The 13,344-nt window shown below is 40.0% G+C and overlaps 1 protein-coding gene across 1 annotated transcript in view; it reads left to right on the plus strand.

Moving 5' to 3' along the window:
* The window catches only part of TFCP2L1 (transcription factor CP2 like 1), a 49,991-nt gene that overhangs the window by 8,049 nt on the left and 28,598 nt on the right, over positions 1-13,344 (plus strand). Inside the window, exon 2 of the mRNA XM_060774334.2 lies at positions 5,888-6,039. Within this exon, the coding sequence (XP_060630317.2) occupies positions 5,888-6,039 (152 nt within the window). The remainder of the gene's footprint in view (positions 1-5,887; positions 6,040-13,344) is intronic.

Below are 13,344 nucleotides of genomic sequence, written 5' to 3' on the forward strand. Positions count from 1 at the left end.
AAGAACACCTATGGTCCATTTGCTCCCCCCGCAAGAGAAGAAGAAAAGCACTCAAGTGTTTGGTGAATTAGTAAAGACCTAGCCTCAGGTTAACTGTAAAGCAGTGTTTCTCAAATTCTGCTCCTCCAGGTGTTTTGGACTTCAGCTCCCAGAAATCCCAGACAGTTTACCAGCTTTTAGGAATTGTGGGAGCTGGAGTCCAAAACATTTGGAGGAGCACAGTTTGAGAAACTCTGCTTTAAAGTAAACATTCATTTAGTTTCATATGGCTTCTCATGTTCTTCCAAGAAATGCAGGGAAATGAACCTTATATCTCCGGATAGTCCTTCCAGCATTCCTTTGAGGTAGGCTAGACTGGAATATAGTGCTGTAAATGCTGTTGTTAGAACCATATGTTGAGCCAGTGGAGTTCATATAAGCATTCGTTTATCTTTCAGCACTTGCTTCGGTGGGTCTAAGTTCAAGTCTTAAATACAAACCCAATGTGTGTTACAGTCACACACCCTGGTTGCTGTCCTCTTCTAAGGATTGACACTGTAGAGTCAATGCAGTTTGACAACTGCTATTGCTTAATGTTATTTATTTCATATCAAAAGCATTGCATACAAAAGTATAAAACTGATAAAAATAGAAGGAACACAAGCGGCTAAATAATTTTTGACCAACCAAAACTGGTCAACAGCACCTTAATTGTCTGTAGCTTTAAACAATTCGTCCTCTGTGCATGAGGCAGGGCATTGTGGGCAAACATATAGGTGCAGAGTTGTTTTATCTGCTCTACAGTTACAAAAGAAGGAGGATTCTTTTAGGTAGTTCCATTTCGTCAGGTTGTCTTTTTTTTTTTTTGCCTACTCCACTTCTGAGTCTGTTCAGGGACTTCCAAGTTGCTCATTCTTGGTTTGCCCTTGGAGGCAGACCCTCATGGAGGGCCATCCAACTGGGATTTCCTGGTTTAGATGCCCAGAGGGATATTCTTGCTGTTGCTGGGGGATCATTAAGAGGAGTGATGGTTCTCATGAAGCTTTTCCTTGAGTCTACTGGGAGGGAGCTGATAGCCATGCAGTGGATGGCTTTCACAGTGCTCAACCTTATTTGTCTCACTGTTAGCAGCAATTTCCTGTCGCACATTGGGGGGGGGGGGGGGCAATGCTAGCTAGCTTGTAGAGTCTATCAACAGGCATAGGCTGAATGTTATGAAATCATGAGAGTTCTAGTTTTACAAGCATTTTAGCCTTCTCTGCCAAAGAGTGCTAGTGCTTCATCAAACTATAACTGAACTAGGGTAGATAACCATTTTTGTCTCTGCTCCTACGCACAGCTGCATTAACTCTCCCATGCTCGTTTCTTTGAACACTGTACTCCACAAAACTACCCTTAACATGAGGAGACTGGATTAGGGTTGACTAGGACATAATTTTTATGGGACTAAAGAACAGGACTTCCTCTTCCCCTGTTGCCTTGAGATGTATACTTTTGTTGCTTAGGATGGGCCTTCAGTGCCTACTTCTGTATAGAACTTCTGTGTCATACTGACTCATCTAATGCTAATCTACTCAATTGCTTTCTTTAAATTCTTCCCTTCTTCTAATTCCTTTTTTACCACACAAAATGGCATTTTGATGAGGGGAAAGTAGAAAAGATCACACATTCCTTTTAAATTGATTTAATCACTTCTCCAGTGTGGCTAAGTAAAATTTCAGAAAGTCCTCTGTTCTCATTAGTTTGCATTTGACTTAGTGTCAACTGCCAACTTTGTTGGCCAAATGTGTTCTCAATAGAGGACAAATGTTCAGGTCATTTTGATGACTTTGCTGACATGCAGATCAGTAATTTTATAGCAATTTTGACTGTAAAATTGACAATCCAAACTCATCTTTTAAAAAAGTCATTTAGTCTGAGCCAAAGGAAACTCCTTGATTTTAAGATAAACCCTAAAACCAAGCAATTAAGTTTCCTCTTTCACACACAGATTTGTACATACCCTCCTTTTGTATATGTTTTTATGTGAAAGGAAGTAATTCATAGAATCATAGAGTTGGAAGACGCCACAAGGGTAATCCAGTTCAACCTCATCCTGCCATGCAGGAGCACGCAATCAAAGCACTCTGGACAGATGGGCATCCTCCTTCCACTGTGAAATAGCTTTCTACTGCCAAAACATTCTTCCTTATTTTTATCTTCCTTATGTTTAGGTGGCATATCCTCTCCTGTTACTCCATGTCCTGGTCTCTGGAGCAAAGGAAACCAAGCTTATTCCATCTTCAGTGTGAATATTTAAACATGCCTATCATGTCACTTCTTTTCAGGCTAAACATACTAAGCTCCCAAATCCATTCCTCATAGAGTATGGTTTCCAGATCTTTTTCTATTTTGGTTGGCCTCCTCTGGACACATTCCAATATTCTCCTTGAATTTTGGCATCTGAACATAATATTCCAGATGAGAGCGAGGTCTGACCAAGGCAAAATAGAGTGGGACTATGACTTCCTTCAATCCAGATACTATAGACCTGTTTATGCAGCCTAGAATTGCATTAGCTTCTTTAGCTGCCACATCACACTTGACTCACGGTCACCTTAGAATAATAGAATCATAGAATAATAGAGTTGGACGAGACCACACGGGTCATCCAGTCCAACCCCCTGCCATGCAGGAAAAGCTCAATAAAGTATCCCTGACAGATGGTCATCCAGCCTCTGATTAAAAGTTTCCAAGGAAGGAGCTTCCTTCCACCCGATTCCAAGGCAGAGAGTTTCACTGTTGACCTAGACACTAGACTACTTTTAATGCCATAGTTTGTTGTCTACTAGGATTCATAGATCCCTTTCACATGGACCATTTTCAAGCCAGGTGTCACGCATCCTATATCTGTGCTTTTCATTTTTATTGCCTAAGTGTAGTACTGCACATTTCTCCCTATTGAGATTCATTTTGTTAGACCAAGCTCTCTAATCTGTTATGGTCATTTTGGATTCTGATCCTGTCCTTTGGGGTATTAGCAACTCCCACTGTTATCTGTAAATTTGATAATTATGTCTTGTATTCCATTGTACAAGTTATTGATGAAGATGTTGAATAGCACTGGGCTCAGGGCAGAACCGTGCGGCACTCCACTGGTCAGTTCCATCCAGGATGAAGAGGAGCCATTAGTGACTGCCCTCTAGATTTGAGCAGTCAAGCAATTGCAAATCCACCGAACAGTACTGTTGTCTAGCTCACATTTTACTAGCGTCGCATGACTTGTTTATGAGAAACCCATGTTGACTTTTAAATATTACAACTTTCCTTTTTATCTGCTTACAGACTGTCTGTTTAATGGTCTGCTCTAGAATCTTTCCTGGTATTGATATCAGGCTGATTGGATAGTAATTGTCTCCCCCCCCCCCTTGAAGATTGTTCCCAATGGCTCTTAGACTTCTGCTATTTATTTTAATATCCTTGGATGTTGTTCATTTGAGCCTGGGGACTTTAAATCATTTTGAGTAGAGTAGACAGGTGTTTCTGTACAACCCCACTACCTATTCTGTGCTATATTCTCCCTACTACAATATCTGTTCAATTTCTCCCAGGTTGAACACTATTTTCCTTTTCAGATGAAACCGAAGCAAAGAAGGCATTGAATATAGCAATCCTATCTTTTTAGAGAGACCTATTATAGTAGTGGTTCTCAACCTGTAGCTCCCCAGGTGTTTTGGCCAACAACTCCCAGAAATCCAGTTGTTAGGATTTCTGGGAGCTGCAGGTCAAAACATCTGGAGAACCTCAGGTTGAGAACCACCTTATTATAACATATTTACTTTGGAGTATTAAGAGTTCGAGTTCATCTTATTTCTTTCCCATATTCTTTGCATTAGTGTAGAGATATTTGCTCAGTTCTCTCTATAACAGTTGTGCTATTATCTCCAGCACCTGATGGCCTTCTACTCCCCAAAATACTGTCTCTCTTCCTCACAAAGCTCAGTTTAAAGTTTTCCTTATCAGGTTTGTGAGACTATAAGCAAAAATGCTTCTGCCTACATTAAGATGGACTTGCCATAATTCAGTCTTCATGGAACCTCAGACCATGATCCAAGAAATCACATTGTTCCTGGTGCCACCATGTGCAGAGCCAGTTGTTCACTTCTGTTGGGTTTCTCTCCCTTCCTGGGCCCTTTTATTCAACTGGGAAGACAAAACAACACCTGTGTATCAAGATGTTTAAGTTTTCTACCCAGAGCCTTGTGATATCCTGAAACCTATGTCTTGCAGTGTTTTATGTCAACAGAAAGGAAGCAGTAACAGCTAGCGGGCTCAGTGAGCGTTGTCTGCCTCTCTATTATGCCACAGATTTTTTTCCCCAGAGAGCCAACATAACTTTCAAATCATCCTGTCAAGCTTGTAAACCCCCATTTCTGTTCCCCTCAGCAAAGAGTCGTCTAGTATCACTACACATCTCCTCTACAGATCAGTAGGGACCATTCCATGTGCTGAAACTTCCATGTTCACTTCCATGTTCTCTGAGGACTGACACTGTTGAACTTGCTGCTGTTCATTGTCATCACTGATAAGGCGGAAAACTTGCAATTCAAACTCACATCTTTGTGTTGCATTCCTCCAAATGTGTATCTCCTATGTTTGGAAATTGAACTCTTCCTCAGAGATATCCTCTGTGTGTTCCAGGACAGTCTGCTTCATTGTGCACAAGAAAATCTGATGCTCCCTAATATTCTGAAGGGTGGATATGTGGCCCTCAAGTAGTTGGGCCTTAACTTCCAGAAGGGCTACCAACTTGCACTTACTGCAGGTATAGCTATCTACATCCTTAGGCAAGAACACAAATATACCACAGTTGGTCCCTCACCATCCATAATCAGTCTTAAGTAGGCACTGAAGCAGGACTCTAGGCTTCTCCCACAAAACTCTTTCACAAAAACACTGGATTGTTCAGGAATTGTTCTGTGTTTGGAATTATTCTTTGAGACTAGAAATAGTTTCTAGGTAGGGATAGTTTCTGGAAGGATAAACTGAGAGAAGGGGAAATGTTAGGAATGTAAAAAGTTGGCTGGCAGCAGAAGGAGGCAGCAGTCCTCTTTGCCACGAGGCATGGCGAATCTGCCACCCTATGCCTTGCATCCTCCGCCTTGCCAAAGCAATCACATGGGGGGAAGTATGGAGCCTGCATGGTGTACACAGATTTCTCCCAAAGATTGGGCAACATTAGAAGTTTCCTGTGTTGCCAGGGCAGTGGCGGCACACCAGTTCCACCCCTCTACACCCATGGAGCCGGCACAACTTTGTTTGATGGGAGCCAGCCGGTTCCATGGGTGACTGGGGCTAGATTGGCGTTTGCTGCTGAATCTAGCCCCGAGTGATGAGTTTTTTTGGAAAGATATTTGAGTTAATATCTACCGCTTAGTGCTTGATTAAGTGGTTTTGTTTGTTTGTTTGTTTTGTAAAATATCAATTTCTGGCAAAATCTAAATTTTTGTTAAAAAAATTTACTACAAAGGTGACTAGGTAAAATATCCTATTCAAACTCATCACTTTTTCCTATGATGCAATGAGTCTGTATCTTTCTTGCTGCATTTTAATTTGTTGGACTTCATTTCCAGAACGTTCAATGGTTACTGATGAAACGTAAGGATGCTAAACTGGTTTGTTTTGTTGTGAGATACACATTTCCCTTTAACTAGATGATCTGGTGATATATCTTTGCACAAAAGAAACCTATCTCCTGAATTCATTCTGTCATGCTTGTATTAATACTGCTTTCCAGGTCATCCAGTTACAGTAAGAATTCTCATGGGATGTAAGTCCTGCAGATAATAATGTCAGCCTAGTTATGGTACTATTGCTATAGTGTAGGAGATCATCTCTTTGCTAACTGGGAATTATTGTATTATTTCAGTGATGTCCTTGCACTGCCGATCTTTAAACAAGAAGAGCCTCAGCTTTCCCCTGAGAATGACACAAAGCTCCCTCCATTTCAATATGTGCTTTGTGCAGCTACATCGCCTGCTGTGAAACTTCATGAAGAAACCCTGACCTATCTCAACCAAGGTAGGACTAATACAGAATTGAATAGGAAATTATTATTTTTCCAGGTTAACTGCAACATACCTCAGGCCAGTGATTCCCAAATGTTGGTCCTCCATTTGTTGTGGGTTTCAGCTCCCCGAAGCCTCAGTCAGCTTGTCTAATGATCAGGAATCCTGGGAGTTGAAGTCCAAAACATCTAGAGGACCAAAGATTGGGAACCATCACCTTAGGCCAAGTTTTGCCCGGTAGTTCTCAAAACCAAGTCCACAATGCATAGTTAGGAAACCTTAGTAATTTAACTCCATCTGTTTTGAGTTTACTAAAGAAAGGAGTTACAGTAGCTAATATTAATATCTTAAAAAATTAAAATATTTCTACATTGCTTCTGATCTTTACATTGTGAAGTCAGTTAATATTTCTGAGCAAAGTCAAGAGTTAACATCTAGCAAAAGAGCATATGATTCTAAGGAGAAATATTACATTACTGTAACTTGAAATGTGTGATTTCAGTTTCTGATAGTTCCTCAATCATCTGTTCTAATATGAGTGAAGAATGAAATAGAAAAATATTTTTGACATCCAACGATTTCCATTTTATGGTTTAGTTTTCCAAATTTAGGAAAAAAATATGTATTCACTGCATATAATCCTGAATATAACACCTCAGTCAGTACCTACCACAGGATAGCATATGTGTTGTTAGAAGGGAAATGATGGGGAAAATTACAGTGTGAGTTGCCCGTAAAGATCATCTTAATTTGTGCTTGACTCTTTTTACATTCTCTTAGGAGTGAAAATTCTTACATGACTATTCAGTGTTAAGAAGTTATAAATGGAACAATGGATGCAAACTTATCTTTGTTTCTTAGTAATTTAGTGCATTTCTAAGAAGCAATACCTTAATTCTAATGGTTATAATTAAATGGCTTTTTAAACCTGTTATTGATTATTATCTTTCAAGCACCTTTGCAGGCTTTGGATATTGCAAAATGCAAAAGGAACAGGAAACTCAAGTAAATCATACTTCCTGTTCATGTTCTCTTGTAACTTCTTGAGTAGAAGCTTCTCATCTCTTTTTAAATAATATGTTATGATATATATTTAAAACAAGAACAGTTTTGCTAATGTGGTAGGAGTTGTAGCCATTTATGAGGCTCCTGCATTTCCTATCTTACTTCTTCTTTCCTCTACACACTCCATTGCATACTAAGGCTTATTTTCTAGGAATACTGCTTTAACTAAAGTAGAATTTTGAAAAGATAATCTATGTGATGATAGCAGGAGTACCATAAAAGCCATGCTGGTATACCTATCCAACTCCCAGAAGGCTTGTTGGATTTCACTGGAATTACTGTAGATTATTGTTAGCACCAGCATACAGGAGGAGAAGGAATTATTGTACTAGGATTGCAAATAAACAATTTCTCCATAGTCATCCTCATAGTATTGTGGGGATGTGGCATAAAATTAAAACTGCATTAATGCTATCACAGTTACTCTATGTTGGCATTTGGACAGGGAAAAGGTACTGGGACATGAACCTGAGGAATAAACTTCTTTTTAGAGACTCCTGGGGAAATCTCTAGCAATGTGGCTAGGAAAGTAGTTACCAGTTTCTGCAGGTTTGTATTTACTAAATAGTTAAAACAGTATTCCTAGAAGAAAATCCTAAATTTGCATTTGGTGTCCCACAACAGCCCAGAGAAAGGTCTGCTTGAGAATATCATTCAGCATTTTTGCCTTACACTGTTTCCATCATATCACCCTCCTTTTCCCTTCTGCTGCAGCAAACAAATGATAAGTGTTTGCTTCTAGTTTTATGTTAACCATAGTTTAATGTGATTAATATAGGAGCCCTGGTGGCGCAATGTGTTAAACCCTTGTGCTGGCAGGATTGCTGACCAAAAGCTTGGAAGTTCGAATCCGGGGAGTGGGGTGAGCTCCCGTCTGTCAGCTTCAGCTTCTCATGAGAGAAGCCTCCCACAAGGATAGTAAAACATCAAACATCTGGGCATCCCCTGGGCAACATCCTAGCAGATGGCCAACTCTCACACCAGAAGCAACTTGCAATTTTTCAAGTCGCTCCTGACACACACACATACACAAACGTAATTAATATTACATTGTGGTTAATGATAACTGTGTTGCTTCAAAACTGCAGCTTCAATTACTCAAGGTTTCAAGTTAAGTTGTTTCAAACAGGCCACAGTTAACATTAACCACAATAATCACTTTAGACAGAGCCAGGTGGTGTAGTAGTTGGAGACCAGAGCTTGAATGCCTGTTTGGCCATGGAAACCCACTGAGTGACCTTGGGCAAGTCACAATTTCTCTGCTTTGGAGGAAGGCAAACTCAAATCCCTTCTGAGAAAAACTTGCCAAGAAAACCCCATGCTAAGGTTGCCATAAGATAGAAATTACTTGAAGGCATACAACAAGAACAAGATCATTTTGGATAAGCATAAGTTGTGGTCCAGCAGAAACAAGAAGTAAATGTTTTCCATGTCCTTGGGGCATGTCAGAGGAGATGGGGCAAGGGAGATCATATGTCCCAAAGCAGACCAGAGTACTAGCAGAAGGCTTTGTTTTAGTTTAATGATTAATTTTGAAGCATCCATGACTCAGATTATTGAATATCAATCAAATTCCTCTGAAAAGAAAATCTATTTTCTCCTTTAAAACACCAAAAATATTTGTCTTATATTTGTTGTGAAAAAATGGATTCTCTGTTTCTAACGCAGACATTATGGACTTTCAACTTTTTAAATCTTTGACAAGTAACAAAGAAAAAAAAACAATTTTAAGAGATAAATTTCAAAATAATTTCAGAACTAGCCTTGAAAAAAATGCAGACATAGTGTGTCTAGCTCTTTAACTAATGGGAAATGGGATTCCTGATATAAGTTACGTGAGCGTCAGTAGCCAAGGTAATAATTGACTTGTTTCCTATGATTAAGCCCCCTATGGACATCCCCATCTCAGACATGGAATATACGCAATTTCACAACATGATCTTAATGACTTCTTCAGCGGTAATTAGAGTTACATTTTGAACTATGCAGTTGAGTTCATCTATGGCTTAAGCAATGAGCAAACCAAAAACACCACAAGTGCTGACACATGTCCATGCAGAAACCAACTTAATGACATAAGTCAGCACTGTAGTAGTTCCCACTGCCACCTGGAATTAGCAGCATTAGGTATATTGTCACGAAGGCGAATCAGCAGTACACCAGAATAACTTATGTGAAAAACAACTGACTGAGTTAACCAAAGACCTGTCTAGTCCTGCATTCAATTGCTGCACTCACTAGTACCTTGTACTCAGGGCAGAGAAGCAATTATAAGACTGTCTTCCTTCTTTCTATTCACCCCAATTCAGTTTAGTTTTATCATAAAGTCTTATGCTCCATGGATTGGCCTGATCTTTAAGACATTCAGGCAAAGGGCACAATAACCAGACCTCAGAGAAAGTTCTCTTTTGGATTCGATCTCCCATAATCCCCAGTGATCTGGAAATTTTAGTCAAAACATCAATCTCCCAAACCACAGATCAATGCTTATAAAACAAGAAACCATCTCTGAGTGGAGAAAGGTAAGAGCTTAATCTGTCCCAGGAGAACCAAAAAAATACATATTGGCTCCTTTTGCTCTCTCTGCTATAGTGCTGTTTCTGACATTTCTGAATGTCTGGGTGGAAAATGGCAGTGGCAGCACTGGCTTTCTGCAATATGACCTGTTACTAATCCACAAGTCTTATCAAAATCCATAATTCTGTCCCCAGAACCTGTCCTCAATATATACTTACAAACAAGTATTTATGGTAGTTACTTTTCCTAAGCTCTAGGGTGGGTGATTAGGGATCAGTAAAACAATGTTAAGAGTAAAAAGGAAGGCCACCATGACAAATGGAAGGCTAGGCTGGGCGCCTTGCTTTGGCGTTAAAGGGTTAGCAGTGGTTTTGAATGTCAGAGTAGACCAAACTCTTTGACTCATCCAAAGAAAAGACTATTCTACCTCCCTAGTTTGGCTCCTGTAGAATTAGTTTAACCAGTTCATAGTTTTCTCTTTCCTTCTCATTCCTTTCTTTTTAGTATCATGTATGTTAGAATGTGGAAAGGGGCTTATCTTGCCGTTTAATATCTGTACTGTGGTTAGGAAGTAAAAGGAGATTTAAAAGTGTCTATAAATGCTCAAGATCCTACATGGGAGATAGAATATAAAGTTTCATTAGGGGCAACTTGGTAACATCTCAATTCCCACAAAACAAACCTAGTTTGTATGTGGAAGTGGGATAACACAGCCATTTGGCAGCCAGTAGTAGAGGATGTGGTAAAGGCCATGTAGAATCATAGAATCATAGAATCAAAGAGTTGGAAGAGACCTCATGGGCCATCCAGTCCAACCCCCTGCTAAGAAGCAGGAATATTGCATTCAAATCACCCCTGACAAATGGCCATCCAGCCTCTGCTTAAAAGCTTCCAAAGAAGGAGCCTCCACCACACTCCGGGGCAGAGAGTTCCACTGCTGAATGGCTCTCACAGTCAGGAAGTTCTTCCTAATGTTTAAATGGAATCTCCTCTCTTGTAGTTTGAAGACATTGTTCCATGTCCTCGTCTCCAAGGAAGCAGAAAACAAGCTTGCTCCCTCCTCCCTGTGGCTTCCTCTCACATATTTATACATGGCTATCATATCTCCTCTCAGCCTTCTCTTCTTTAGGCTAAACATGCCCAGTTCCCTAAGCCGCTCCTCATAGGGCTTGTTCTCCAGACCCTTGATCATTTTAGTTGCCCTCCTCTGGACACATTCCAGCTTGTCAATATCTCTCTTGAATTGTGGTGCCCAGAACTGGACACAAAATTCCAGATGTGGTCTAACCAAAGCAGAATAGAGGGGTAGCATTACTTCCTTAGATCTAGACACTATGCTCCTATTGATGCAGGCCAAAATCCCATTGGCTTTTTTTGCCGCCACATCACATTGTTGGCTCATGTTTAACTTGTTGTCCATGAGGACTCCAAGATCTTTTTCACACGTACTGCTCTTGAGCCAGGCGTCACCCATTCTGTATCTTTGCATTTCATTTTTTCTGCCAAAGTGGAGTATCTTGCATTTGTCACTGTTGAACTTCATTTTGTTAGTTTTGGCCCATCTCTCTAATCTGTCAAGATCGTTTTGAATTCTGCTCCTGTCCTCAGGACTATTGGCTATCCCTCCCAATTTGGTGTCGTCTGCAAACTTGATGATCATGCCTTCTAGCCCTTCATCTAAGTCATTAATAAAGATGTTGAACAGGACCGGGCCCAGGACGGAACCCTGCGGCACTCCACTTGTCACTTCTTTCCAGAAGTGTAGAAGCATCCATGTATGTGACAAAGGTATGGCTCTTCATGGCCTCCTAGGAGAAGAGATAATGATTTTTATCTGCCGTGAGGGGCATTGCTGGACACTTTCCCACAACTTCTATTCTTCAGAGGACAGTAAATTCTCATATATGCTCCTTTACCTACAGAAATCAGGTCAGATTCAGCAAATGTCACCATCAGGATGTCATATATTAATGTTATGATAATCCTGTTTAAAATATTTTATCATCGTGTTGGTACAGTGAAGTCTGTTTTAATCACAGTCATCTTTAAAATAGATTGACTAGGGGGAAAAACACATTACACTAGAGAAGAAATGCATTATATATCTCAGACATAAGTGCCCCTTAAAGCTATAGGACTTAGTATGCAATAAAAAGACTCTTTGTAGAATTCTCAAACACTCATTTCTTTGTATCAGCTTAGTTCATAAATCTTAATGCAGCAGCTTCCTAAAAGAAACAAGCAGCCTGTTTAGAAACTATTTCAAAAATTGTCTTTCTAATGTATTTGCAAGGAAATATTATTTTAAAATGAATACTATGATTTGATATAAATGAAGAAGATTGTTGGTGTATTTGACACACACACAAACAAACAGATATTCCGCTGCTTAGTGCAAGGTCACACATTAGAGATTTTCATGCTCTGTGTAGAATACAGATAGAATTGCGTGTTATTTTACAATGCACTGAGCCTGCAATCTGAAATGTACTGGAATCTGTGGCTTCTGACCTGGAACTGGTTTGAGTAGGAATAAGCGGGTCTGGATGTAAGTCTGAGAAATAAGGTATTTTTCATACTTTTTAAAGTCTCTGGTATCCTTTGCGGTTGAGCCTTCATGAGCTGTGGCCCTCCAGGTGTTTGGGACTCCAGCTCCCAGTAGCCCTAGCCAGCTTGTCCAAGGGTTAGGAATTCTGGAAGCTGAAGTCCAAAACAGCTGGAGGACCTCATGTTAAGGGATACATGATACTACATAGATATGCATTATATTATACTCAATATACAGTAGGCACCTATATGATGCAAGGAATCTGGTCTGTATGATATGATTTTTGCTTAATATCTGGAACCCTTCCCCTGAGTGAGCATGCTGCTGAAAGATGAAAATACAGTACACAGTCAAAATACCCACCCCCTCACCTGCCGCACAGAGCAAAGGGAAGACTCGTATGTTGGGATTTAGTCTTACCATGCTGAGCTCCGGAGAGCAGTCCCCTCCCTGGGTGCCAAATCCAGTGGGAAGCCTGGCTTTGCTGAACCATGCATCGATGTCTACTGAGAAAGACGTCCAAATCTTTCCTCTGTGGAGAGAAGTGATGGACATATTGCTGAGTGCTGAGAAAGTAGTCCATCTTCTTCCTCTGCTGAGACAACCAATTGAAACTTGGCAGTATTCTTCTTTTTTTTTTTAAAGATATTTTTATTATATTATACACACAGATCAATAAGCCAAATTCCAAGTGTTACACATATAAAACCTAAATAATTCAACAAATATTAAAGATATTATACTAATTTAGACTGGTGTATATTACCTTATCTCCACCCTCCCTCCCTCCCACCCTCCTTCCCTCTTCAACCATAGTATATTTCTAGCTAATCTTGCAGATCCAGCCACTGGTAGAGTCTTTTTGTTTTTTCTTTGATGTGATCGTTGGCTCCTCCATTTTTCACCCAGTTGAAGTAGACCTTCCATCTATTTGTAATGATCTTTTCTTTGTCCATTCTTGGTGCTTGCTTGGTCATAATTCCCGTAATGTCTAACAGCACTTGATCGTACATATAGTCATTCCAATTAGTTAACGTCCATTTCGATTTGTCTTTCCATCCTCTGGCAATCACTGCATGGGCTGCTCTTATCATTACCTTAAATAACTCCTGGCAATTAATTATTATACTCGGATGATCCAACACTCCCCAAAGTAGCAAATCATTATTAATTTGAATTCTTATCTGG

Source organism: Anolis sagrei, chromosome 1 (assembly GCF_037176765.1).
Source record: "Anolis sagrei isolate rAnoSag1 chromosome 1, rAnoSag1.mat, whole genome shotgun sequence".
Taxonomy (NCBI): domain Eukaryota; kingdom Metazoa; phylum Chordata; class Lepidosauria; order Squamata; family Dactyloidae; genus Anolis; species Anolis sagrei.